This window comes from Xiphias gladius, chromosome 2, assembly GCF_016859285.1.
Source record: "Xiphias gladius isolate SHS-SW01 ecotype Sanya breed wild chromosome 2, ASM1685928v1, whole genome shotgun sequence".
Lineage (NCBI taxonomy): Eukaryota > Metazoa > Chordata > Actinopteri > Istiophoriformes > Xiphiidae > Xiphias > Xiphias gladius.
In genome coordinates this window covers 15,433,609-15,461,337 of record NC_053401.1, presented here as the reverse complement: position 1 = coordinate 15,461,337, position 27,729 = coordinate 15,433,609, and the positions used below count along the sequence as shown (strand labels likewise).

General features: G+C 38.3%; 2 protein-coding genes across 6 annotated transcripts in view; one reads left to right on the top strand and one right to left on the bottom strand.

The window, feature by feature from the left end:
• utp20 (UTP20 small subunit processome component) overlaps positions 1 to 15,222 on the bottom strand; it is a 34,202-nt gene extending 18,980 nt beyond the window's left edge. For 2 of the 3 annotated variants that reach the window (XM_040147301.1, XM_040147318.1), the window contains exons 1-26: positions 14,978 to 15,222; positions 14,599 to 14,679; positions 14,419 to 14,485; positions 14,129 to 14,261; positions 13,780 to 13,968; positions 13,237 to 13,318; positions 12,886 to 13,023; positions 12,399 to 12,554; positions 11,992 to 12,144; positions 11,728 to 11,862; positions 7,951 to 8,028; positions 7,681 to 7,859; positions 7,336 to 7,503; positions 6,783 to 6,871; positions 6,077 to 6,182; positions 5,744 to 5,894; positions 5,424 to 5,486; positions 5,163 to 5,330; positions 4,327 to 4,403; positions 3,956 to 4,035; positions 3,509 to 3,773; positions 3,176 to 3,361; positions 2,470 to 2,560; positions 2,148 to 2,233; positions 1,368 to 1,493; positions 816 to 982 (exon numbers count right to left, since the gene is read on the bottom strand). In XM_040147301.1, the coding sequence (XP_040003235.1) occupies positions 816 to 982; positions 1,368 to 1,493; positions 2,148 to 2,233; positions 2,470 to 2,560; positions 3,176 to 3,361; positions 3,509 to 3,773; positions 3,956 to 4,035; positions 4,327 to 4,403; positions 5,163 to 5,330; positions 5,424 to 5,486; positions 5,744 to 5,894; positions 6,077 to 6,182; positions 6,783 to 6,871; positions 7,336 to 7,503; positions 7,681 to 7,859; positions 7,951 to 8,028; positions 11,728 to 11,862; positions 11,992 to 12,144; positions 12,399 to 12,554; positions 12,886 to 13,023; positions 13,237 to 13,318; positions 13,780 to 13,968; positions 14,129 to 14,261; positions 14,419 to 14,485; positions 14,599 to 14,679; positions 14,978 to 15,028 (3,265 nt within the window). In that variant the 5' untranslated portion in view covers positions 15,029 to 15,222. The remainder of the gene's footprint in view (positions 1 to 815; positions 983 to 1,367; positions 1,494 to 2,147; positions 2,234 to 2,469; positions 2,561 to 3,175; positions 3,362 to 3,508; positions 3,774 to 3,955; positions 4,036 to 4,326; positions 4,404 to 5,162; positions 5,331 to 5,423; positions 5,487 to 5,743; positions 5,895 to 6,076; positions 6,183 to 6,782; positions 6,872 to 7,335; positions 7,504 to 7,680; positions 7,860 to 7,950; positions 8,029 to 11,727; positions 11,863 to 11,991; positions 12,145 to 12,398; positions 12,555 to 12,885; positions 13,024 to 13,236; positions 13,319 to 13,779; positions 13,969 to 14,128; positions 14,262 to 14,418; positions 14,486 to 14,598; positions 14,680 to 14,977) is intronic. The other variant, XM_040147309.1, reaches the window with a different exon arrangement.
• On the top strand, positions 15,216 to 26,413 carry slc5a8 (solute carrier family 5 member 8). 3 transcript variants are annotated; one of them, XR_005709024.1, is made up of 20 exons: positions 15,216 to 15,332; positions 15,499 to 15,559; positions 17,554 to 17,943; positions 18,574 to 18,693; positions 19,417 to 19,482; positions 19,602 to 19,653; positions 19,775 to 19,842; positions 20,013 to 20,051; positions 20,414 to 20,529; positions 21,307 to 21,447; positions 21,692 to 21,821; positions 22,165 to 22,253; positions 22,561 to 22,670; positions 22,773 to 22,840; positions 23,018 to 23,104; positions 23,413 to 23,630; positions 24,193 to 24,296; positions 24,418 to 24,506; positions 24,592 to 25,767; positions 25,933 to 25,958. XR_005709024.1 is itself a non-coding variant. In XM_040147332.1 (19 exons), the coding sequence occupies exons 3-19, from the start codon at positions 17,710 to 17,712 to the stop codon at positions 24,709 to 24,711; spliced, it is 1,851 nt and encodes a 616-aa protein (XP_040003266.1). In that variant the 5' UTR covers positions 15,216 to 15,332; positions 15,499 to 15,559; positions 17,554 to 17,709; the 3' UTR covers positions 24,712 to 26,413. The 3 variants fall into 3 exon arrangements, 2 of the variants coding, with proteins under 2 accessions (XP_040003266.1, XP_040003280.1); XM_040147332.1 differs by having other exon boundaries at positions 24,592 to 26,413; XM_040147346.1 differs by having other exon boundaries at positions 17,467 to 17,943; positions 24,592 to 26,413.
• The last annotated feature ends 1,316 nt before the right edge of the window (positions 26,414 to 27,729 follow it).

Sequence of the window (27,729 nt, the reverse complement as noted above, 5' to 3'; positions counted from 1 at the left end):
TAATATCTGTTTTTTAAGTCTGACTCCCAGGAAATCGTTAGGTAAAGAGAAACTTGTTTTATTGTGTAAATCCTGTGTACTGTGCTGCATACAGTATGATGCACTATTATAATCACTCAAGCCTACTGACCCCTGAGGAGTGCAGTGTACCTCTAGGTTACAGCCAGTGGCTGGAAGAAACAACTAAGATAAAGTGTATAAAATGTATTTATCAGTTCATAAAAATTGCAAAAATAAAGACGAATGCCCCTCAAATGACAGGTTACCAGAGGACAAGTTCATGTTTTCAAATTGCTTATTTTATTTTGTTTCACCAGCTAATTTATTATGACGTTAAAAAAAAAAAAAAAAAAAAAAAAAAAAAAATCAAGAAAACCTCACATCTTTGAAATTTTAATTGCCAAATATTACATGTTTTTACAGAATATTACCATGATAATTTATTAGGAAAAAAATGTTTATTATCCTTTTCTCTGGAACATCTACACAAGTCAAACAAGGCCCAGAAAGGAAAGCTGTTAAGTTGACACAATATATCAGACCCCAAGTGGCTCTACCAGTTAGAAGAAGTAGTTGGACAGACATAGTTTTAGTTATGCACAGAGAATTCTCCATCTTAATGAGACACCAACATAAGAACAAACTTTTAATTTATGTTGATTAGGGTTTCCAGGGAAACTCAACTAAAAAACTAAAGTACAGAATCAATTTTTTCTTTTTATACAAAGTGAGGCGTTTCCTGTAGCTTCTTATACAATGTGTTTTTGTGGTAGAATAACACAATTTTCCGTCTGAGGAAATCTTTTATTTTCTACCTTGGCTGTGATGGCAGACGGGCTCGAGCAGCAGGTCGATGAACATTCCCAGCTCCTCAGCCTGGCAACCTGCCAGGAAACGCAGAATGATCGAAGACCGGGAGGCGGCAGTGGCTTTCCCCTGGAACTTACTACCTGCTTTACTGCACAGACGCCCAAACAGGATCCTGTATCATGAACAGCAAAAACAAGGCTGGTGACTAAGACAATATAATATAAAGTTTAGATACTTCTTCTAAAGTTATCCTATGTTATTATCACAGAAAAATTAGGAAAATAATCAAAATGTCCTCATTTATTTTTATCAAAATAAGTTGGGGGGAAGTAATTGAAAATTAGGTAGTATAGAATTCCATGATTAGTACTACGATTTACTTTTTTAAGTAAATTATGTAAGACTTTCGGAAAAGAGAGAATAAGCATATTTTCCAAAATTCTGGACTCCTTTAAGGCAGCTAAGAAATGTTACCAAAAAAACAAAGAAAAGACAAAGAAAAAAAAAAAAAAAAAAAAAAAAAAAAAAACTTTGCAACACATTTACATGTACAGTACCTCATAAGAAGTGGGATCAATTTGGCTCTGTGTGAAGCATCCACCACTCCTGCCTCCTCAGAAATGTTAAAATGGACAATCTCCTCCTTGAAGTGTTTGTCATTCAGTAGCCTCTCAAGATTCTCCCTAAACGAACAAACATACACATACACAAACAAACACAAAAACAAAGGTAAAAAAAACTGGGACATAGAGTAGCACCCTTGTTGCTTGCAGTGGTTGCTTATAATGGGTCAATGTCTTGCTCAAAGACTTACTAGCGGGGCAGACACACAAACTTGGGTTAAAGAATCTCCCATTTGCCCATAATGTCGCCTTGTAATAATTTTATATGTAATTAATAACCAATGACAATGTAAGCAATGTGAAAAACCATACTGCATTACAATTACAGCATACAAAAAGAAGCACTGTCCAGAAACCAGGTTGTGACTGCCTGATCCCGAACAAAGAGCCAGACATACAGTCATCTGTAATGCAAAACTTCCCTGGAACCACACATCTGTCTTCAGGTAGGCTGTAAGTGTGGTAAATGGATAGCTTGATAACAGATAGTAGAGGGCATAATGTCAGGCAGTCAGCATTGAAATGGAAGTTAACATTCCTCCATCTGTAACCTTAGAGGGTTGGTGACGAGGGCCATAAATTATCAAAAAAGCTCACAATGATCCCACTAAGAAAGAGGGACATACTCAGGGGATATTGCTTCAACAGAAATGTTATTACTGTATATTTGTTTTCCTGTTCATGTCTAAAAGTGATTAAAGGTAGTTTTCTTACTTGTATGGTACTATGTTGGGGTCTTTGTATGTGAGAACACAATCTAGCACCACTTGCTGAATCTGCTGGTCCTGATGGCAGAGCAACTGAAAACAGACACAGACAGAGAGAGAAATATATCATGCTGTTGTGATGCCTGAGGAGATACTTAACCTTACATACTGTATAGTCTAACTAAAGAAGTCCAAATTGACCCAAACTCCCCATTCCTTTTTGCACTGCTAAAAAAGTGTCTACACACAGCAATGTTCCAGTATTAAGCACCACTGATAATGGTTTGGTTTAATGACATGTACAGATGCATGTGAAGTATTCGGATTACCTGGTTATAGAGCTCCCTAAGACTTCCCTCCAGGTAGAGAGCACGAGGGTTGGTGAATTTGGTAAAAACTTTCAGATGGGCAATCAGCTGTCTAAGGGAGAAAAAAAGAAATCCCAAGAAAACTTAACACAATCAGCACTGGCCATCATAAAGAGTACAATTATTGCTTCCAGATCCTGTTACCATGTTAACACCAATACAGGTACACTGGTCATTAAAGTCCCTACATGTAGAATGTTTGTGACTATTGTGATCATATTTCAAATCATTCTGACGGTATAGGATTTTGTCTGAAAGAAACGAGAAAACTTGAAAAAAAAAAAAAAAAAAGGTTCAGTTTATATTTTGCTTTCAGCCCATTCATTCTCAGTGTCCTTGGGTCTGATCCTTGGAAATCATACACACAGGGGCTTTAAAATTAACAATAAAGTGTTCACAAATTCATACATGGCGTATAGCGATGATTTTGGAGGCTGTATTTGGTAACAGATATAGCTAGCGTGTTAGCAAACAGTATTTAATAATACAGCAGAGCAACATTAGCATTCATTTAGAGTTATGTTTCTGACCACCTGATATATGTAAGTCTAATATTCACTGTCCTTTAGCTCTGTTTTTTTGTTCTCCTCCTAATGTTAGTCACTAACTTAGATGTCTGCCTTTTGGTGCTAAGCATATAGCGCACAATAGATAGCTAATGTCTTACTTGGCAGCAGCTCTCCTTGGAAGTGCCTTCCTCTTCTGTCGGCCTCTTTCCTCCACATACTGCTCCTCTTCTTCTGTCTCCTCCTCTTCCTCCACAGACATGCCAGAATCCTCTAGCCCATAATCATTCCTCTTCCTCAGGTCCTGAGTGGGGGCTACCAGCAGGTCGGCAGGATAAAACTCATTCCTGACAACCAAAACATCAGGACCTGATATTTGCCCTCCCATGGCACAGATCTATCCTCTCTCTTTTTTTTTTTTTTAAATTATCAATCAGGCAAAAATAATTCCTAAATCAACTCAACTCAATCAAATCAACCTTTTTAACACTGACCTGATGAACCTGAGCAGCAAAGGACTCAACTCTCGGCTGCGTGGTTCCACTCTGTCAGGAAACTGTGCCATGGCACGCCACAGCAGGCTGCGGAAGTTGGGGAAATCTGTCCTCTCATTGAGGTCACAGGTCAACTTCAGCTGCTCTAGGAACAGCACCCCCACTTCTCCACTTTCAATGATGTCACAGCCTGGCTCACTCTGATGATTGAACTCTTCCTCCTCATTACTAACATAATCTTCATCATTCTCCTGCAGTTCATTTTCTATGACAGGCAGAGAGGGGGGATTTATTTTTCTCACTTTTCATTTGTATACCGTATTTCCCTTTGTTCAGTGCAAATTTTGCAAATAACACACACCAAGCACCAATCTTGGTCTCTAGCATCTAAAATTCGGCTTGACAGTATCTTGCATCAGTACCCACAAGCCCAAAAGGAAGCCTTACCAGCCAGCCCTGCCGCCATCTCCAGATGTTCATGGTAGACCGCCCAGAAGTCCTTGCTGTCCATCCCTCTGGCGTGGCTCCTGTGAGGAGGAAAGAAACCAATTTGTGCTAAATGTATTCAGCTGACACTACAACATTTTGAATATTTATTAGGGCAAATCACAGCTCTATAAAATAAAGGTGTTTAAAAAGGTTCAGCAAAATGCCAACAACCCATAGTACTGTACATGTTTAGAAATTTTCACTTCATATGATATACTGATATACATAAGTGCACAACTGACAAAAAGTAAACGACTCAGTAAATCCAAACACCAATTCCACTTTAATTTCAGTTGGAATTAATTTTGGCAGGATTCTTTTATACTCACACAAGTAGTTCAATGACTGCATCCCAAAGTGGCCTGAAGTTTATGAACAGCATTGCGATGAGGTAACGCAGAGGCACCTGAAAGGAAAAAAGAGGAACCAGGATGTTTTCAGGTGTAATGTCATTACTATTGGTATACCACTAAAAACACCTTGAGCTGCAACAATTAGTTGATTAATGACCAACAGAAAATTAATTCTTTAACTATTTCAATAATCAAGTAATCATTTTAGTTATTTTTAAGCAAAAATGCCAAACATTAGCTTGTTCCAGCATCTCAAATGTCAAGACTTTTGCTTTTTTTTGTCATACATGATGGTAAACTAAATATGTTTGTGCTTTAGACAGTTGGTCAGAAAAAGCACATTTGAGGAGATCACCTTGGGCTGTTTTCTGGCATTTTATAGACAAAATGATAATGAAAATAATCTGTTGCAATGCTAAAAAACAAAGCTCTTGTTGTATCTTTATTTGTACTCGTACTGTCTACAGTAAGTTTGCCAAACACAACCTTCAAGGTTTTTTTATACTGGCATCACAAGTGCATTTTAAACAGCGGATAATATACGTCTTCCTCTAATAGCAGCCAATTATAATTGAAGTATCATCAACAATTTACAGTAAATGCCAACCCCTGCTGCCGCCTTCATCTATGGAAGCCTGTCAGAGATATACTCTATGGAAGCATTACTATCATGCAGTGCAAGAGACTGGTCTCCTGTAGGTCACGCTGTCCTCCGAATCTAGGAATCTGCTAATGGGCTGGAAGGTCTTACTTTACAACAGTGTTTGGGCTGCAAAAGGGAATTTCAAAATCCATAAATCTCAGAACTGTACCTGTTGGAAGGAGTCGGGCAGCCCCTTTGGTAGGCTGCGCTGCACCAGGTCGTGTCTCAGCTTCCGGAGGTGAAGCAGTTTGTCTCTGTAGTCCTGCACTGAAGCCGGCACCAGCTCTGCCTGCAGGCAAACTGCAAACACTGGCTGCACCTCCACATTCTCCTCAACCTGGACAGAGGGTCAGACAAGGTACATGAGTTTATTGTTTCTATAACTCCTATATTAGGTATCATTTAAGAGAACATGGACTGACAGCTGTACCTCAGTGTGCGGAGGGAGCTCTGCTTCAAATTGAGAGAGAATCCTCAGAGTCAAAAGACGAATCTGAAATTGAAAACATTTAACTGATAAAATGGAAGGTAATACATGTAAAAAAAAAAAAAAAAAATCTTAAAATACTCTTATTTTTTATTATTCATATTTTTCTTCTATTCTGGATTAATCTTCTTTTTAACCTTAAAATTATTTGCTAAAAGCATCCACACACCCTAAGTTAATCTTCAGGATATGAGATGCAAAAGCAGTAGACCTTTCTAAATCTCAAGGGATCTCATTTGTCACTGCTGTGACTGGAGACAAACCTTAGAGATGTTGGAGGAGAGGTTGGTGTGCAGAATCTGGTAGAGCTCCAGCAGTGCACTGTGGGATAGATACTCTGAAACACCGCTGAGTGACAGGCGGGTATAGTAGAGGTCTCCTAGCAGCAAGGCAGACAAGTCTTTGGGAAACTTTCTGTAATAACAATAATAATAACAACAATAATAACAATAATAACAACAATAACAACAATAACAGTTATTTTAAACCGTTTAAATAAAAATGTGTTTAATTGTTTAGTATGATGACAGAGGACTTGGACTCTTGACATTTAGCAACAAATACAAACATGGACAGGGATGCTATGCAGTGCACACCTTAGGATTGAAGTGATCTTGTCCACAGTTACCAGTGAGAGAAGCTGGGCAGAGCCATCCAGACTGAGGAGGCAGCTCAGGGCCTGTCTGGCAATGAAAAGACCAGCTGGAGGATGGAGGAGCGGTAACAGGAGAGAAGGGCTTCAGTCAGTTTTAAGAACTGCAAAACTTGATGGGCAATTCAAAATCTTGCTTGGGTAGACTCCAGAGAGAAACCGATTTATTTGTTTGTGGGTAAAGTTTTCAAAAATCTCTGCCTAATGTTTGGGATAACCTTGAGTCAAAGAATAACAACCGGTGCTCACTGTCTCCAGCATTCCATTTAAACAATTAGTAACATCATTCTAATTCTTTTGGCATTTGTAAAGTGTAAGGAAAATTATGGGGCTGCAACTGATTATTTTCATTATACATTAATCCATTCTTTATTTCTTTGATTAATTACTTAGCCAATAAAAGTGTGTCCATTAAGTCCCTGCAGCCCAAGTGTCTTCAAATAGCTTATTTTGTCTTACATACAAGATTAATCAATTATCAACATTTTGACAGATACATTTTCTGTTGATTTACTAATCAATTAATCTACAACTCATTTCAACCCTAATAAATCACAACAGTTTTAGTTGCTATTAACATTTTGTTATTTATGTTGCTGACACTTTCCATACATGAAAAAAAAAAAAAAAAAAAACAAGATATCTCAAACCTTTGCCCAGTTTCTCTGTCTCAATCTCACACAGGAGGTGGTTTAAGAGAGCAGTCACAGCAGGAACAACACTATCTGGGGCCAGAGGTCTGGAAAATTAAAAACAATAAATACAATATATCAGGAAAAATAAATAAAGACAACAGTCTGACCTTTCAGCAATCCATGCATGAAAGTGATTGTGAGAGGAAGGAAGCGAGATTGCAAAGATCACCTTTTCACAGCCAGGGCTTCATTTGTGACATTCTCATGATATTTGATTGTTTTTCTCTGACTTTCAGGAACTAAATCTTCGTAAATCGTATTAATTTATTTCTTGACGTAGAGAAAAAAAAAACCACTCTAAACCACCAACTAATGCAATGACGATGTTTTGCTTAAAACATGATTCAAACATGATCAAAAATTCTTTAACAAATTTCACTTTCCCAAAGAATTTATTAACTTACCTGACTCTTCCTGTATGGAATCAACTCTCAAAAACTGAACCTCTGTCAACAGGAGCAGTGAGGACTGTGACAGTGCATACGTATGTGTGTTCTGTGTATGTTACCTGATGTGTGGCAGCAGCACCAGGGCCGCCCAAGGCAGAGACAGGTTAGTGATGGACTGTGTCTGCTCCTCAGGATATCTAATCAGAGACAGTACCAGCTCTGGCACTGCTGGCTGCTCTGATGTTGTACTGCTCCCCTGATTTGCCTCCCTACTGCTAAACACACTGCTGGACGACAAAAACACATTTACCTCATGGAAAATAATACAATTATTGTAAATACAAGACAACTGCATGATTCAGAAAACCAAAGACTTTTCAGGCCCTTTTAGTTTTTACAAGAATTCAATTTATGACCAAATTAAAAGTGACACAAAATATTTGAGGTATACTGTAGTATCTCACCCTGTGGTCTGTCCGGTGAAGAGCAGTGGGTAGGTTTCAAAGGCCATGGAGCCATCTGTCGGGGGTGGAGCTTTGGCAAGGATCAGGCTGACTAGAACCTCCAGGCCACAGTGGCAAGACAAGGAATCGCCACAACTGAACAAACCAGCAGTGAAACGTAGCAGGCTGGGGAGGAAAAGCTGGAGGAGAAAGAAGTTAGTGTCGGGGAGACACAGACAGACCCAGAAACAGAGGAAAATACTGAATATAATCACTCTAATGACGACTCACCTGTTCAAAATTTTTCATGGTGAACATCTCCTGGGTGAACTCTAAGATCAGGTCTCGCCCCATTGTGCTGCCAAACACCTGTTGAAGAAACCAGATTCAGAAAAGCAATTGTACACACACATTTATAGACTCTAAAATATGGCTGTCGACGTGGTGTCAATTGAACGATGTGGGCTTCGTAGATAACTGGCGGACTTTTTGAGGAAGACCTGGTCTGATTTGGAGAGACAGCATACATCCCACTTTGGATGGAGCAGCTCTCATATCTAGAATTCTGACTGAGTTTATTAGTAGAGCAAAACCATGACAACCTAGAGTTGAGACCAGGAGGCAGAGTTGCAGTCTTACACGCTTCTCTGTGCTTCCATTACAGCAGTTACCCACCCAAAACCCCATAGAGACTGTGTCTGCCCCCTCACCACCTAAATTAATTAACTTAGACATAAATAGAGGAGTTGTAGTACACAAAAACTTAATAAAAATTAAGACCACCACTGCAGAAGCACAACAAAATAGGAGAATTAAATGTGGACTCTTAAACATTAGAATGCTCCAATCCAAAGCTGTATTAGTAAATGATCTAATATCAGATCATTATATTGATATATTTAGTCTCACTGAAACCTGGCTGTCATAATGAATATGTTAGCCTAAATGAATCCACTCCCCCCAGTCATATTAATACTCACATTCCTCGAGGCACCGGCCGAGGAGGTCGAAAGACTGGTTCTTAGCCTAACACATCCATCATGGAAAACTTTAAAGCCTGTTATATTTGTTATAGTGTACCACACTCCTGGCCCATACTCTGAATTTTAAGCTGAATTGTCAGAGTTTTTAAAATCAAGTTTAGTCCTTAGTACAGGTAAAGTAATTATAGTAGGTGATATCAATATGCATGTGGATGTTGATAATGATAGCCTTAGAACTGCGTTTATCTCATTACTAGACTCAATTGGCTTCGCTCAGGGCATAAATAAACCCGCTCACTGTTTTAACCACACCCTCGACCTTGTTCTGAGTTATGGCATCGAAACTGAACATTAAATAGTCTTTCCCCAGAATCCTCTTTTTTTGGACCATTGTTTGGTAACTTTTGAATTCCTGTTACTGGACTCCACACTATTAGGTAGAAATGTCTTTTCTAGATGTCTATCTGATAGTGCTGTAGCTAAATTTAAGGAACTAATTCCATCAGCACATAATTCACTGCCATGTTTCAATATAACCGAGGATTCCTATGCAAACTTTAGTCCCTCCCAAATTGATCATCTTGTTGATAGTGCTGCAGGCTCAATGAGAATGACACCCGACTCTATCGCCCCTCTAAAAAAGATAATAAAACAAAGGAGCTTAGCTCCATGGTTTAACCCCCAAATCTGCATATTAAAGCAAACTATGCGAAAACTTGAAAGGATATGGCGTTCTACCGTACTGGAAGAATCCCGCTTAGCCTGGCATGATTGTCTTAAAAGATATAGGAAGGCCCTCTGTAATGCCAGAGCAGCCTATTACTCATCTTTAATAGAGGAAAATAAAAACAGCCCTAAGTTTCTTTTCAGCACTGTCCCAGGCTACAGTGAGCATCTTTGATGATAAAAATTCTAATTATTAGAGACAAAATTCACCACCTCCAGCCTTCAACCAGCACCGATTTATCTTCAAAAACAGGCACCTCAGAAACAGCTGTAAAACCTGATATATTTAGACTGTTTTTCTCCCATCGACCTTCGCCAACTGACTTCAACAATGTCTTCATCTAGACCATCAACTTGTCTCTTAGACCCCATCCCAACTACGTCACTTAAGGACGTTTTATCCTTATTTAGTACCTCTTTACTAGATATAATCATTATGTCTTTATTAACAGGCCATGTACCGCAGTCTTTTAAAAACAGCTGTAATTAAACCTCTTCTTAAAAAGCCTACTCTTGATCCAGATGTTTTAGCCAACTATAGACCCATATCTAACCTCCCCTTTCTCTCAAGATCCTTGAGAAAGCTTTCACCAACCAGTTGTTTGACTTTTTACATGATAATTGTTTATTTGAGACAGCACTGGTGAAAGTTACAAATGACCTTCTAATTGCATCACACAAAGGACTTGTCTCCGTACCAGTCTTGTGAGATCTTAGTGCTACATTTGATACCAATGACCATCATATCCTATTAGAGAGATTGGAACATTTAATTGGCATTAAAGGAACCGCTCTAAGCTGGTTTAAGTCCTATTTTTCAGATCGATTTCAGTTTGTGCACTGAAGCAATAAATCCTCCATATACTCAAAAGTTACTCACGGAGTTCCACAACGCTCTGTGCATGGACCAGTTCTATTCACCTTATATATGCTTCCTTTAGGCAATATTAGGAAACACTCCATAAATGACCATTGTTATGCAGATGATACTCAATTGTATTCGTCAATGAAGCCCGATGAACCCAATCAGTCAGCTAAACTTCAAGCCTGCCTTAAGGACATAAAGACCTGGATGACCAGCAACTTTCTGCTGTTAAACTCAGACAAAACTGAAGTTATTTTGCTTGGCCCCCCAACACCTCAGAAACATTATCTAATGATATCGTTACTCTGGATGGCATTTCCCTGGCCTCCAGCACTACTGTTAGGAATCTCGGGGTTATCTTTGATTAGGATATGTCCTTTAAACCCCACATAAAACAAACTTCTAGGACTGCCTTTTTCACCTATGTAACATTGCAAAAATCAGGCAAATCATGTCTCAAAAAGATGCAGAAAAACTAGTCCATGCTTTTGTTTCTTCTATACTGGATTATTGCAACTTCTTATCAGGTTGTCCCAACAAATCTTTAAATACTCCCCAGCTCTTCCAGAATGCTGCAGCGTGAGTACTGACAGGAACTAGTAAAAGAGATCAGATTTCTCCAGTGTTAGCTGCTCTGCATTGACCCCCTGTAAAATTCAGAATAGAATTTAAAATCCTCCTCCTCATCTACAAACCCCGTAATGGTCAAGAGCTTGTGGCTCCTACAGTCTCTGAAAGTAGAATGGGCGGCAGAGCATTCAGTAATCAGGCTCCTCTACTTTGGAACCATCTTCCTGTTTGGATCCGGGAGGCAGACAGCCTCTCCACATTTAAGAGTAGGCTTAAAACCTTCCTTTTTGATAAAGCTTGTAGTTAGGGCTGGCTCAGGTTTGGCTCGAATCGCCCTCTAGCTATGCTGCTATAGGCCTAGACTGCTGGGGGACTTCCCATGATGCACCGAGCTCTTCTCTCCTCCTCTTCCTTTCCATCTATACATATTCATATCCCATCAATGCTTGTTACTAACTTGACTTTTTCTCTCCTGTAGTTTTGTGCTTTCTTGTCTCTCTCCTCTCTCCTCCTGTCGCTTTCTGCAGGTATTTCTGCCTCTGATGATAAATAGTCTGGATCTGTGACTGCAAAACACCTACTGACTCCATGATCCTGCTCATCACCCACTGCTTCAATTATTATGATTATGCTTACTATTATTATATATAGTTGTATTATTATTATTATTATTCATTGTATTAATATAATTATTAGTTTTACCAGTAGTCTCATTATTGTTATACATCTTTATGTTATACCTGTAATGTGGTATGGGTCTGAGAGAGAGAATGTTGGGTTTCTGTAAATATAACTATAAAGAGTACTGTCTAGACCTGCTCTATATGAAAAGTGCCCTGAGATAACCTCTGTTATGATTTGGCGCTATATAAATAAAATTGAATTGAAATTGAAATTGAAAGGTGTGAACTTTTTTCTCATCACCTTTTGGACTGTCTCCTGGATGAGTGATTTGGGCAGGCTAATATTCCCCCCGAGGAGCAGAGAGGAGATGATCTGGAGGAGCAGGCGGGAACAGGGAGCTGGCAGAGCCAAGTTGTCAATCAGCCTCAACACTGTCTGCAGGGATCAGAAAATAAGATGTTGAAGACATACAGTTGAAAAGGTACAAGCTACAAGATGCAACATTTTGACTTTAAGGGGAAAGAAGGTTTTCATATATGTAACTAAATCATCTTCTCCTCTTACCTGGCAGACATCCTCCGGCTTGGTGATCTTGGCTCCGTCTCTGTGGGACACCAGGGTGTGGAGAATGAACAGCAGCCTCTCCAGCTGCTCTGTTGCTTGACCTGCCTCCTCTCCCTTTGCCTCCATAACATCAAAGACCTCCACCACACTGATCTAAAAGTAGGAACACAACACCATCATATACAAGGCACTCAGTATAGCAGCTGTCTTAGACAGTGGAGATACTAACTTAACACAAGACACAGACAGTGCCTGAAATGAAGGGATAAAGATCGGCTGTTTCATGATCTAAAGTGCCATATCACAGTTTACCAGCGCTGTCATGCCTGCGGAATTTTAAACCTGAACAAGGGTCAGTGGTGTTCATTTAAAGTTGCACCTAATGTTCTGGCTGAGTCCTGCTTTACCTGCAGGGACTCCCATAAAACCAGGAAGTGTTTTCTGTCAACATGATTGGCTGCAGCCTGGGCCATGTGATCCAGAGCATCCCTGACAGAGTCCCAAGGCAGAGAGACACCTGGGTTGGTTGTTGGACCGAGCTTACGCAGAGCCACAGGGAGAGCCTGGAGAGGAAGTTGTAGAGAAACAGAGAATGAAGATAACCCAGTATTGTTTCTATCTTCTTTTCTATGACATTACCACATTTTAATGCTCTAAATTCCTTGAATAACAAACTGCTCTTTCACACAGCAGATTCTATTACATGGAATCCTACAGGCAACAAGTCCTGCAAATTTTTATAACTTGACCACTACCGGATATCTGAGGCCGATACCAGCAATGCAAAGGGAGCACTGAATTAAATGAAAACTCTGTCCAACATGGAGCAGGTATTTTTCACAGCATCATCATTTAGTGCACATCAAATGAAAACTCCTTGGGAATTAAACTCACATGTGCAGCGCTGGAATGGAACATGTTTCTGACTCCTTTGCACATCTCAAACAGCAGCTGACCAGCTCCTTCAGCCTTATCGGGGTGCTGCTGCAGGTCTGAGAACACGTGAGTCAGCAGGGCATCAAGATCTGGAACCTGACGGACAAAATGAGTCATTCATTTATCCCTGGTTGAACACGCACCAAAATATTCTGTAATGACAAAAATTAATGCAAAAAAAAAATAAAATGATTTTCTAGGATAATACTTAATCAAACTTATTTGATTAAATCCATCACAACAGTTGCAGACAATAAAAAGTAACAAGGAAAACATGAATTCATGTCTGATCACAGGCAAGTCACCCACCTTTCTCATCAAAAAAGAGAAGCTCTCTGCTGCAAACTTGCGGATGTGCTCCTTCTTGTGTGCCAGTAATGTGCTGTACAAACTGAGGTTGAAAGAGGTGTTCATGTCAACCAAAATGTTACTTGCATGCAGTCTGACTGCAAAGAAAGCACTTTTTTGTGTATGTCACAAAACACAAATAATACATCAGTGCTGCAACAAGGAATAGAGGGCCCTTGACCTAACCTAATTACATGGGTACAGTAATAAAAAACAAGTAATAAACAAAAAAACAGGACCGTACATAACATCTGTTTTGCTTTCCGAACTCGATTTTAATCACTGTAGAGACATCTACATCTTCAACTGGATTTTTGGAGATCTTATTTTAAAATTTTAAATTATTCTTATCGGGATTATATTTCTAAATTGTCCATGTTTACAGCCAGATGTCTGATATTTCATGTTTACAGCAGATGGAAAAAATGCCATCCATCACCAGGTACACTGGAACTGTTTAACAAGTGAAACATCCATAGAGTCTGATTCCATCTTATTTCTCACCTGTAGATGTTGGTCATGTCCGTCACCATTAGCCTCCATAGGTACTTGTAGAGGTAGGAGAGGCAGGTGAAAGCCCACTCCAGGACCTCTGTATCCTTTGTGTCCAGCAGTGAGGTGATGAGAATGAAAAAGTCAGGAAAGTGGGGATAGAAGTCAGTCTGCAGGTCTCTGGCCAGCTGAACCACCAGGCTGAGCAAAGGAGGAGAGACATAACTGGAGTTAGAGCCATGCAAAGTTTAATTAGTAGTGTTCATTTTAAAGCAGCAAAAAAGGTATCAAAAAGCATCCTGGCATTTGAACAATAACTTATTCCTCTGGTAAAAAAACAAGTCACATGCAAAACACTTACTCCAGCAGCGGTTGGTAGGCCAGACTATTCTTGACAGCCAGATGTGTTTTCAGACTCTCCACTATCAACTTCTGATGGAAAACTAGCATGTTGAATGACTGGCTCTTGTTGGATACCTCTTTCAAAAATGTTGCTGTGGAGGAAAGGCATCAGTTGCATTAGTTGCAAAATCACACCATCTTTTCTCAGATTTAACAGCAGAAAGGTTAAGCTTTTTTTGTTCTTCACATGTCACATTATAGGGTGATAATATAGCAAATGATGTGGTATTTCTTATATTGTATACATACTGAAATGCTCTGTCAAGTTGAGGTCTCTCCATTTTGTCACGCCCTCAGAAAAGTATGTTTCTACTTCCTGCATTGACAGCAAAAAAGTAATTACCAAAAATAACAACAGAGGAGTTTACAGTATAAATAGGACTAATAATAGATGTATATTAAGGTGCCATAATTGCTTACTGTACATACCTCCGCATGAGATCCAGTCCTGTCAATGCGATGGATGACATTAATGTTGACATTGGCAAGTCTTTCAGTAAAAGTGAGAAACTGAAAGAGACAAGTCAGAAGACTTTATATTCTGCTATAGCTGAGACCTAAATTATCTAATATTGTTATTGTAATAATGAGACTATATCAAGGATTTCAGCTTAAATGCTATCTTTCCATTAATTTATTAAACTATCCTATCTGAGTGAAATTAACAATGGATTTCTGTACTTGCTTGGCCATAATTTGCATATATTTAACAAAATGGTATAAAATAATTGGGTTTACACAGCTTTATCTCAACTATATCCCTGATACTCTATCAGCATCATGCTGCAGTATGTTTGTGGACGCTTACCCTGTAGGTGTTCTCTGATTTGTGATATGAAGACTTGGACTTGATCCTCATCTTTTCTTCGTTGTTTGATAAAAGTCGGATTGTAATTCAAAGACTGGCATGCAATTAAAGCGATTCAGGAAAACAACACTTTGTTTTTTCTCTTAGCTGATATTACAACAGCTTACACACACGCCGACACAAGGTAGCAGCCATGCTGAACAAAGCATTATGGGAGTTTTTTTGTCCGCGTGGAGGGCGAAGAGAAGCGAAGAGGCGAGAGATAAATCCTCCCTTCACTTCCGCCTTCATTTGAGGCTTTGCGCCATCCAGTTTCCCCATTTTTCTTTCTGGAACAGATTTTGCTCTTGAAAAGGTAAGATGAAGATTTTTTAGCATTCCACACCTCCCATTGACGAACCTTTGGCAACATAGCTATGTTGAACCAGTGCCAGTGGTTGAATAATTTAATCTTCAAGGCGGACATTTTGTGTCAGAGCAGGAAACGCACAAGTGTAACTATTGTGTTGTATTCCATTCAGGTGTGTCTGCGCATGTTGGCTCACTGGCCTGGCTTATTGGAATACTTCACTCATTAATCTTGTAAGTTAAGCCTGTGCTTTTTCTGTTATAACAATTAAACCGTCTACTGTGCAGAAGCACGATTCTACGTTTGATTTTACCTCATTGTTTCCTGCAAAAACAAATACTCTATTCTGAGGAGCAAACTGAGATTTTGAACACATTTGAACCATTTAAAATTGATCACAGTAATTTAAAAATCTGCTATTTTAGGAGCAAAGGTAAAGTAGTGCAGTTTCTATGGAGAATTTCTGGTAAAGTTTTGGAATTTTTTAGGATACTACATAGTACACACCTTTTACAAAAGAATAAAATCAGTAAAGGAAACTCAGGGATATACTATACTCTTTGAACAAGGAATTAATGTGTGATATATTGAAAAATATGCAAAGAAAATATAACAGACATTACAGGTAGCTTTTTTTGAGTGAGGGAAATCTATCATACAAGCAGATACCACCAACACATCAGCATCTGTACCAGTTTTCCAACTGCACTGAAATGAATGAACCTGGATATTTGGCAGTAAAAGTCACCAGAATTTTAACGTGTTCAAGATGACTAAATGGTTTTACTACCAAATATGGGGGTGGATAATTTCAATGATAAATGGTAATTATTAGTCACTGATGATTTAATGATTTAAATATCAATACATTTTCATAGATAACATGACTTATTTAACGCTTGCAATTACCTTTTTAAAATTTTTATGACAAAAATACTAACATTAATTCTTCATTATGAAACTCCATGTCCTCTGCTTATTTCCCTTTGCATGTGGATGGTACCAAACCCAGGCTGGCACTGTAGAAAACTCCAGAATAGGGGCTCTTTGTAAAGGACTCCACTATAAAAAACAAATTACATAGTTCAGAAGCACTGAATATCGCCTGCATTACATTGTATTGTATTGTACACAATAATTAAAAAACAAATGCACAGATTGTAGAGGCAATTGCCTGGTAAAGAAAGAGTAACAGCCAATAAACAAAAATTGGTCATTTAGAACAAATTTGCAGGGATGTGAGAATCTTGCTTGTTTTTTGCTGTTCTTTCAATTTATTTCAGTACCTTTATCCTTAGAGGTAGAACTTCTACACTTGAATAAATTTCTGGAAAGTGTAAAAGTGAATATAAAAGTGTGTTTAATGCAAAGAAACATTACTGTACACATGAAAGAAGGGAACTTCAAATGCATGCATAAAATAGGTTAATATAAATATTTAAAGTGTGGTTACAGAGCTGGAGCTGATATAATAAATACAAAAGAAGTTAATGTAGGAGAACTTGTGTGCCATGGGTGAAAACATTTTTTTATTATTAAAGAATAAATGACATATACAGTATAACATGTTTTATCATATAATTCAGTCAGACAGTTCGCAAAGTTCTGCTTTTGCATAACATGCAAGTGTAAGGACAAAAAGCATGGCTCATTCACAAAGTGTCTCTAGCATTCCTTGTAAAATGTAAAATTCGTCATTTTATGAAATAAGTAGAGCTGCAATGATTAATTGCTTAGTCAATGGAATAGAAATTAATCTGCAACGATTTTGAGAATCGAATAATCATTTCAGTCATTTTATATGCAAAAATGCCAAACATTTGCTTGTTCCAGTTTCACAAATTTGAGGATTTGCTGCTTGTTTTCATCATATATGATGGTAAAGGTTTTGGACTATTGGACAACTAAAACAAGGAATTTAAAGACAAAATTTTGGACCTCTACTTTTTGATGGTTCGTAGATTTGAGCAATTAATCGATTAATTGAGAAAATAGTTGGTAGATCAATCAATAATGGAAATAATTGTAAGTTGCCACCCTTGAAATAAGTAAACATATTGGTATTTTCAGTATTTTGTGTTTGTATGTATGTAGGTGCATGTGTATGATGAACTGATGATAGCTTTTGTCCTGTGGTTAGGTGAACAAGTCATTCTCCTGGCCAGTTGACTACACATGCACCTGCTTGGAATTTCCTCCCTCTTCCCTCCCTCTCTCTCTCTCACAGACACACATACGTAAGACGTTTCGGTCCTTTGTCTTGAGAAGTTGATGTGCTAGGACCTCCATTTATCCACAGAGGGCTGTCTATTTCTGAGTGCAGAACACATGGGACAGTTTGAATAACAGTTTTAATTCTAGTTTTGGTCTGACTTCTACCAAAATGTCAGGGGACTCTCTGGTAGCTCGCTCATTTGTGGTAGCAGACTATGTTGTGTTTGCTCTCATGCTGGTGTTGTCTGCTGCTGTCGGGGTCTACTACGCCTGGGCGGACGGGGGCCAGAGAAGCTCTGGGGACTTTTTAATGGGAGGTCGCAGACTGACGGCCCTGCCTGTCTCCCTGTCCCTGACCGCCAGCTTCATGTCAGCCATTACAGTATTGTCAAATCCAGCGGAGGTAAGGTTACGGCAGATTCGCCAAGGGAAAAATGCAAAAACCTTCTCTCCTGAAAAGTCATTTTTTGTCTGGATACAAATCTTTCCCACTGTAGATTCACTTACTTTTCAACTGAATCAGAAACTTAATGGTAGAGACAAAGAGACATAAACTTTAAACTTAAACTTATGAGCTGTAAGCAGGGTCATTCATTATACCTGTGGAATTATAGAATGGCTCATAGCTACGTGTCTAAATAATTTAATTAATTCAAAGAAAACAACTCAGAAAACTCAGATGTTACATTTTTTTTTCATTAGCTCTGGACTGAACTGTCAACATTGGGCTGATATCAAATACAACACCAGTATCGGCCTGATGTTTCAGAAAAACTGAAATCAGTTAACCAGACAATAAATCTTTATATAAAATTCCACAAGATATGCTCACTCAACACAAGGAATGGGTGATTTCATTCCCTTAGTATTTAGTGGTGGTTGGTGGATAGATGTATTTGAAATACTTTATTTGGCTTTGTGGTGTTTGATTGCTATTCCCAAGATCAAGTGAATGATTTATTTCAGTCTTCTTTAGATTACTTTGCCAAAAGCATAGAAAACATTAGTAATTCATATTGACCCTGGTCCTTAGGTGTACCGCTATGGAGCCAATATTGGATTTTATGGTCTCTCCTATGTAATGACGATAGTGGTCACATCTGAGGTCTTTCTTCCAGTCTTTTACAGGCTCGCTGTCACCAGCACGTATGAGGTGAGTGTGCTTTGGTTTTCACATTAGGGTTTATGTGCCAAGTTATTTTACAGTCTTCATATTGTTTTGTTTAATGTTTTTGGCATGGTTTGTGGATTTCTGATGTTTTGCAATGCAGTGGTTATTATTTTATGGTTGTTATTCTACTTTTACTGTATTCATAAAGGCATAAAAAATGTAAATGTTGTTTACTTGTAAAATAATGAGAAACTGACCTAGATATTTGACTGCTGTTGTCTTTCTGTGTAAATAAAAGGGTGGTGTAAGAGTTGTCTGAGATACGGCTCTGCTCCAAAAAGTATATTGAAATTGAGTTAGGTAAAGGTAAGGTGAGAGGAGTTTGGGAAGGACTGGTCAGAGCTGTTGCTCTCCAACATAAATTTTCTTTTTAAACAGTGAGATTGTTTGTTGGTGTGGTTCTACATCAGTAAAAGTGCACTGTAAATTACATGGAGGGCTGCAAACTGCTGTATAGTTAAAATTGTATGCATTGGTTGTAAAATTGAGAGTGGGTTGGGGTCAGAAATGTAGATAAATAGGAACACTGCTCCTAGGGGAACTCTTGTATCCAAAGTGAAAGGGGCACTTCTTTGTGAAGCAGGGCCAGAGGTCTCATGCCAAAAAACGGCCAGAACTTACTGACCTGACTTAAACTGATCACAATTCTGATACTAAACTTTTATACTGTCTATTCTTTTTTGTCTGTATCATGTCGCTGCTAAGTATCTGGAGCTGCGTTTCAGCAGAGCAACCCGTCTGCTAGGAACTGTGCTCTTCATTGTGCAGACAGTGAGTAAGAAGCCAGTCAACACATAATTACAGGGCTTTGACCTTTTTGGCTTCAAACCACAAATCTGACACCTAAGGTAATTTATGTTGAATTATACATTTATCTCTCTTTGTTGCAGATTCTCTACACTGGAATCGTCATTTATGCCCCAGCTCTAGCTTTAAACCAAGGTATTTTGGTTTTAGTCCACAGCAGTCAGGTTAACATCACATACCTACATGAGGGCACTTAAAGCTGCTTGGTTTTGCTCAGTTGAGTGACCACAGTCTGAAAGCTTCCTTCTCTCTGCAGTAACCGGTATGGATCTATGGGGTGCAGTCATTTCCACAGGTGTAGTGTGTACCTTTTACTGCACAATGGTATGTAACAAAATATGCTCAATTGATTTCTGCTGTGCACATAATCAAAATGGAATAAACTCTCAATCACTGAGTGTTTTTTCCAGAGTTTTTAATCTTTGAATTCCTGAATTGAATTTCATTTTAATGTACAGTCGACACAACACCTGTTGTGGTTTACATTGTTACAGGGTGGTTTGAAGGCGGTGGTATGGACTGATGTCTTTCAGGTAGGCTTCTGGATGAAAAAAATAACATTACTTGCAGTTGGTATGGTATTACTGGTCCTACACAGTCAGATATGAGAGAATGTACAGTAAGAGTAAAACTGACTGACAAAGTCAGCTTAACTGGATATGTCAAATATGTGTTAGTGATAATACTGTACACCAGTGTTTAATAAACAGCTCCTCTAGGCCACTTAAGCAGTACATATTAGCCAAATTGTATTCAAAACACCAACATTTTTGGCTTGTGTTTTGGAATAATGCATTACAATTGATATGTTATTCATGTTTAATAGTGTAAGGTGACATTAGAACATCTAGAGGGCCAAAAGCAATCCTAAAAATATCTTAATTTTCCCCTCCAGCTTGGTGTCATGCTTGCAGGGTTCCTGTCTGTCATCATCAGTTCTGTGGTCTTACAAGGTGGAATCTTCCCCATCATTTTGGATTCTGAAAAAGGAGGGAGACTCAATTTTTGGGAGTGAGTATTATGAATCAGAATATTAAGTTGCTAGGCCTCTGTTAATTAGTGAGAAGAGATTAAACTCTCAACAGACGAGGTAAAAGAGCAGTACATTATTGAAATTAAAAGTACTTTTTTCATAAATGTGTTATGACGGGCATATTATAGTACATCTATGAATGTACATCTCATAAGGGTCCTCAGGAGACTAAATGTGAACATTTTGATCCTCTAAACCACAGTACCTTCTTCCTGCCATGTGGCCACTACTGACTAACGAACAAGTTGCCTTTGAAGTGAAAAATTGAAACCCTTCATACCCTTCCTGTAAATAAATCCACATAACCCCATGGTTCTTGATAGCTTCTATGAAAAAATTAAGTTATGAACTTGTCCTGTTACATTATTTGCCAGTTGTGTGTTGCGTTGAAATTACATCAAACAACTCTTACTGTTCACTAATCTTGGAAAATTCTTCAATTTGCCACTTTGGTTTACACTTTGTGAGCCATTGAAGGGCAATTTCTTTGTCATAAACTTTGAAAATTTTTACTGTACAAGTTGGCAAGGGCCTCCTAAATCCACAATTATTTATTTTATCTCTGTGAGGCTGGACCTTTTTATTTGAGAAGTCCTTCAGGTTCTTTGAAGGAACACATCTTATTGAATGGTGTCCATCATAGGATCCAGTCCTTAATCCAAGGGACTGATGAATAATTTTTAGCAACAAACGAAAAACGTTTAACTTCAAGTTTTCACTTAAAATCAAACTGCCCTCTTTTTCTGTTTCACCAGCTTTGACACAAACCCTCTGAGAAGACACACTTTTTGGACCATAACCATTGGTGGGACATTTGTTTGGGTCAGTATCTATGGAATCAACCAGGCCCAGGTTCAGAGATACATCTCCTGCAAGAGCATCGCACATGCCAGAGTGTGAGTATTGTTTTACTGGGGGGTACATTTACTAGGACACATGACAGGGTGTACCTATTCTTTGTGCTCCTAAATGAAATCTCTCAGTAACCTTAGTAGAGTCCTACTGCATCTCATTTAAATTAGATGGGGAATTAGCACATTTATCATAAAACATAAAAGTATCTTCCACTGCTTTTGTTCGTTTTTATCCAAGTGCTTTGCCATTAGCTGAGTGTCTATATGTATTTTTTCTCTTATCCAGATCTCTGTACATCAACCTGTTAGGCTTGTGGTCCATCCTGCTATGCTCAGTTTTTGCAGGAATGTGCCTCTACTCCATCTATAAGAACTGTGACCCATGGACAGCTGGTCTGGTTTCTGCTCCTGATCAGGTATGATGGAGAGAGGTATAGCAGAACTGCGATCAGAGGCTTAACAAAACACACGCATACTTGTACTCACCAGAAAAGAAACATTGGATGTTTTTACCGATAATCAGCTGAATGTTCATTTTATAAATTAGATAACAAGATGGTTCAACTTAGATGAGAGATTGATAGGAAATGCATTTTAAAACATTCACCTAATATTAAACAGCTGCGGTGCAAGTGTCCCTGAGCAACATTCACCCACTGACTTTTTTTTAACACACTGGGCAGGTTTATGTATAGATGCACTGTGAGACTCCAGTTTTCCTGATGATGTGTGCAATCCACTGTCACTTCTCCTCTGCAGCTGATGCCATATTTGGTGATGGACATCTTGGGAGACTATCCTGGCCTTCCTGGACTATTTGTTGCAGCAGCATATAGTGGATCTCTAAGGTTAATACAGTACTTAGCATCAAAGTTATTTCACTCAACAGATCCAACCCACACACTGAAAACTGTGTGTTGCCCCCCGCCCTTTTTTTTTTCAACAGATTATAGTTAATGGTAAAAATATATCATATCATAGTTAATATTAGGTCTGTTTCACCCATTTTTGACTTCTTAATTTATAATGTCTTTGCTCTGCATATCAGCTCATGTCCAGTGCTACAAAGTGGGACTGACAGGTAAAAAGGTTTTATTTTTGTATGTGTATATATTAACTAAAATGTGTGTTATTTTGGTATTATATCAACCCCAGCACAGTGTCTTCCAGCATCAATGCACTGGCTGCAGTGACAGTTGAGGACCTGATCAAACCATATACTAACATGTCTGAGAAACACCTATCCTGGATCTCTAAAGGACTGAGTGAGTGGATTGTCCTTGTATACATTTACTCTGAATGAGTTGTCTATTGAACACTAATACAGTTTGGTGGTAATTGAGAGTTGAAATCTCTGTTGTTTGCAGGTCTCGCATATGGGACTTTATGCATTGGAATGGCTGGACTGGCTTCACTCATGGGGGGGATCTTACAGGTAGAGAGGATCTGTTTCATATTGCTCTGGTTAAACAAAGACAAAAATACTGAAGGATGAATCGAATTGTTTATTATACAAAGTTTTGTAGGCTTTTGTGGGAGACTCTGTCTGGGGTTTATAATTTATTATAGGAATCAGCCCTTCAACTTAAGTGATATGTGCCTTTTCACACAGGCAGTCATCAGTATATTTGGGGTCATTGGAGGTCCTTCACTTGGCCTGTTCGCATTGGGTATCCTTTGTCCATTTGCCAATTCCAAAGTAAGTCTATCCTCTTTTAACTGGACATTAATCCAGCATTGTAAATTAATTTTATTCCTGGGGTCTGCTGCTCAATTTACAGCTGTTATTTTTATAATGAATTCATACTGGTATAGATGAAGTTAATAATGTACCCTATAAAATTTTAAAATACTGACAAATTTTTATCTCAAATTACCAGGTATCCTTCCAAATTATATATCATAGCATTTGCTTGCTTACCATCCCTTTGAAACTACTGAATACCATTTATACCTGATCCTTTGAAAATCACATTTAGCATTTTCAGTAATTAAAATATCTTCAAGGGAGCTTTGTCAGGTCTTGTGTCAGGGTTGGTCGTGTCCCTGTGGGTGGGCATCAGAGCCCAGATATACCCTCCCCTTCCTGAGATGACCCGACCTCTGCCACTGACCACTGAGGGCTGTAACTTCACCACTACAGGCAGCCTGAACTGGACCTCCACAGCTCTGCCAACGCATCCAAACTCCATTACCACAGCCCCGGTAAACAACCTTGGTAGCAGGTAAGTGTGTAACTAGCTGTAACTGATTATAAGTTTGATATTATTTACCATTTTTAGTATCCCCATTCGAGGTAAGGGTAATGTCTACCTCTAAAAATGTAACATGGTAGCATAAGAACATTTTGATATCAAGCTAGTAAGATCTTATATGTTCAGTATTGAGTTTAAGGAACATACAAACAACTGTGTAGAAAGACATTAGAAATCAGCTTGTGATTTTTTCTTGGATTCTTGGATTTGATCGTCAAGTCAGTCAATTTTATTTATGTAGCACCAAATCATAACAGAAATTATCTAAGGGCAGTTTTCATGTAGAGCAGGTCTAGACTGTACTCTTTACCATATTGATATTTACTATATATCATACTATTACAAATATCCCATTACTATGCAACCCTGAATAAGCCTGTCTTGTTTATCGAAATCTCTGTTGGAGAGTCTAATTACACACAACATTCATTAGGAGAAATTTAAAAATGCTGTCACATTTTTGTCTGTATTTGCAACATTTCACCCCTTGTGCACTATTTTCTCAGCATGTACTATTTTCTTCCACCACCAGGCCTGTTCTGGCAGATAACTGGTACTCTCTGTCCTACCTTTACTTCAGTCCCACTGGAACCATAATAGCTATCAGTGTGGGGCTGATAGTCAGCCTGTTCACAGGTAAATAACATTTTTCTGAATAAAGTACTTTCATTATGTAAATCATATCTCACTTTCCTGTTTTGTAATGAGCTTCAAGTTATTTTGATATGTTCTTTTGTGTTGTTAATGTACATTTCAGGAGGCTGGTGGCTGAAGGTGGAATCCAGACTTACATTAATGAAAGAAGACACAACTCTCTATTACCTAATCAAGTTTTTCAAAGACAGAGTAAGTACTGCAGCAATGAATCATTATCCAATGCTATATACTAATAACAGCTGCTGACTTCTGCATTGCTCTCTTCCCTCTCGAGGTCATGAGGCGAACAGGAAAGCTTGACCTGACAAAAGACAGAGAGAAGAAATTTGGCAACACAAATCCTGCTTTCTGTGATGTTGAACTGGACTTAACAAAAAGCAGCATTCCCCCATGAAATGCAACCTATATTTTTGTATAATTCTTGATTAAGTCTAATTTTTTCTCTGGTCTAATTGAAGAAATGTCAATGAAGGAGTTGAATTACAGAAAAAAATGTGTCTGACTTTCTATAATGTGTTACAACATAAGATGTCACAGTTTTGAGTCTAAATTTGTTCAAGATTTATGTTTGGTCATTGAACATAACAAGGTTCAAGGTTAAATTGACCAGCCAGCTGGAGCATTTCTGTGGGGAGTTTGCATGTTCTCCTGGGTCTGACTTTCCTCCCACAGACCAAAGATATGCAGGTCAGGTTACCCTTAATTTCCAGTATGTATGAATGTGATTGGGAATGTTTGTCAGTTAGCCCTGTGATAAGCTGACAACCTGTCCAGCCCTCACTGCACAGGATAAATATTCATAATGGATTGATGGACCGATTTATTTTTGTTCTCCATCAGATTACAGGCCATTCAAGACATCTGAACATGCATTTCCAGCATTGGATTTATTTATTTCTTAAACTAAAAATACCGTTACATTACAAGTAATTAGTACCTAATGTGTACGTGTGCGTGTCTGTTTGGTATCTGGAAAACAATGCCTACTCATGGCATGCTCATTTCATGTATCTGTCTGGAATGTTAACTGAAAGAACACACACTGACTCACACGTAATAGATGTAATGTTTGTTTATTTTCCTACAGTTCAGTGTTAGATTATAAAAGAAGGTGACGCACAAAGATTTCCATTTATTCACAGAGGACTGTCTGAGAGAAAAGGTGCACACTGAACAGTTTGAATAACTTTCTGAACAGTTTTATTTCTAGTTTTGGTCTGACTTACACCAAAATGTAAAGGGACTCTCTGGTAGCTCGCTCATTTGTGGTAGTAGACTATATGGTGTTTGCTCTCATGCTGGTGGTGTCCACTGATGTCAGCGTCTACTACACCTAGGTCAGTAAGGGCCAAGGAAACTCCAAAGACTTCTTAACTTGGGGCAGCTAACTGAAAGCCCTTCCTGTCTCGATGTCCCTGACCACCAGCTTCACCCGCCCAACCCAGCTGAAGTAAGGTGCCAGTAGATACTCACTGCATTTTTAGTTGTTCTTGGTTGAGGTGTCTTACCGCACATTTATGTTCTTGCAAAATGAAAAGACACTGAAACAGCAAACCTCCTTTGAATCAAAGACTAATGAATTTCTTTTCCGGTTATGTTCATTTCTTTTGGGTAGGGTGACCCACCAAAAGCCTGGAGGAAACTCAAGGACATGTTTCAGTTTCAGTAAAAAAAAAAAAAAAGAATGGTTTTACAGAAGAATGAAAATATAATAAAATCACAGATATTGCAGACTTTTCTTCCGCAGTTTTTCCAGCGAAAACAGATACTCCAGATTTCTGAGCCAATGCAAATACAAAATCCATATAAAATCCTACAAGTCATGCTCACCGAACAGGAACAATAGAACCAGTATTTACAGATATATTATGTAACATGTTGTATTTAAGCCTTTCACCTTTCGCTCATAAATTATTGAGTTCAGTATTACTCACATAACAGAGCAATAGCAAAATAACTCCACAGTGCATGACAATGATAATGAAAAATCAACTGAAAAACAGTGAATTACAGTCCCAAGTATGACTTGGTTAAATATTACACACCATCAGGGCTAAAAAAAAGTATAAATGTTTTGTCTTCCTGCAGGTGGCCACTGAGATGGCCTGAATCTTTTTTTGTCATTAGCTAAAAGTTAAGCTGATATGAAAATTAAACTTTAAAAATGTATATTCCAGGGGAGGATCTCAACTAATTTACATTTTCATCAGAAATATTTAAAAACAAAACAATGTCAAATAACACCATTAAAGAGAATGTATATTTCTATGAATTTTTAGCGTTAAGAGTAAAGGCAATTGAAGGTTGTTGCTCTATAGTTTATACACTATTTTATTTTTGTATAACCTGCATTGCAACAAACTTCCGTTAGCCTGGCTGTGCCTGCTGTTGAAAGAAAGCCACAAATTTAATTGCATTTGCATGTCATTGTTCATTATTACTCACTGAAAATTAGTCTGATCTGTGTCCTGAGTGCTGCCACTTTCTTTTCAAACTTAAATTATATTATATTTGAGACACTGCAACTTTGGCCACGGATCTCTTTGTTTGGAAGCAGTGGAATGGTCAGGTGTCCTCTTGTGTGTGTGTTACAGCCGATTAAATTTCATAATGCCTAATGGTTTTGACTCAAGATTAAGGTTTTCACACAATATGCCTGAAATCAGAAATCAAATGGTGTATAAATAATGTGTTTATTTAGATATAGTAACAATAACAACAGTGCATTAAACAATTGCATTTCAGCAGAGCATCCCGTCTGCTGGGAGCTGTGCTCTTCATGGTTCACACAATAAATAGGAAGCCAGTCAAAAATTAATGACAGGGGTATACACTCTGTGGGTAAAATCTTTCATCTGAAGTTTCTTTATTTTGGTATCTCTTTCTTTGCCAAAGATCTACACAGGAATAATCATTTATAACCAAGCTCTTATTAAGATAAGGTACTGTATGTTGTTTTCAGTCCACAGTAGTGAGTTCACAATTCACATCAAATTACTAAATAAAACCTAACTTAAAGTTGCTTGGTTTTGAGTGAAAGCTGTGCGATACCCTGCGCTCTCTCTCTCCAGTTACTGATATGGATCTATGGGGTGTAATTATATCAGCAGGCAATTGTCTATACTCTTTACTGCACATTGGTTGGCAAATAAACGAATGAATAACTAACCACTGAGGGCTGTAACTTCACCACTACAGACAGCCTCAACTGGACCTTCACTGCTCTTCCAACAGAACCTAGCACCATCACCACAGTGCAGAACAGTGATGGCATGTAAGAATGTAACTGGCTGTGATGAATGATTAAATCAAATAATTATTGTGAGAGCAAGAGAGCAGTTAAGTGTGAAATCAGATGTCATGAGGAGCTCTGCTGGTTTCATATTCTTGCAATATTTAGCTTTCCCAGAAT

Coding starts and splice junctions, on each gene's coding strand:
- slc5a8 (XM_040147332.1), top strand. CDS start 17,710: ATGTCAGGGGACTCTCTGGTAGCTCGCTCATTTGTGGTAGCAGACTAT. Junction 17,944..18,573: donor TATTGTCAAATCCAGCGGAG/GTAAGGTTACGG, acceptor CCTGGTCCTTAG/GTGTACCGCTATGGAGCCAA. Junction 24,297..24,417: donor GATAGTCAGCCTGTTCACAG/GTAAATAACATT, acceptor TGTACATTTCAG/GAGGCTGGTGGCTGAAGGTG.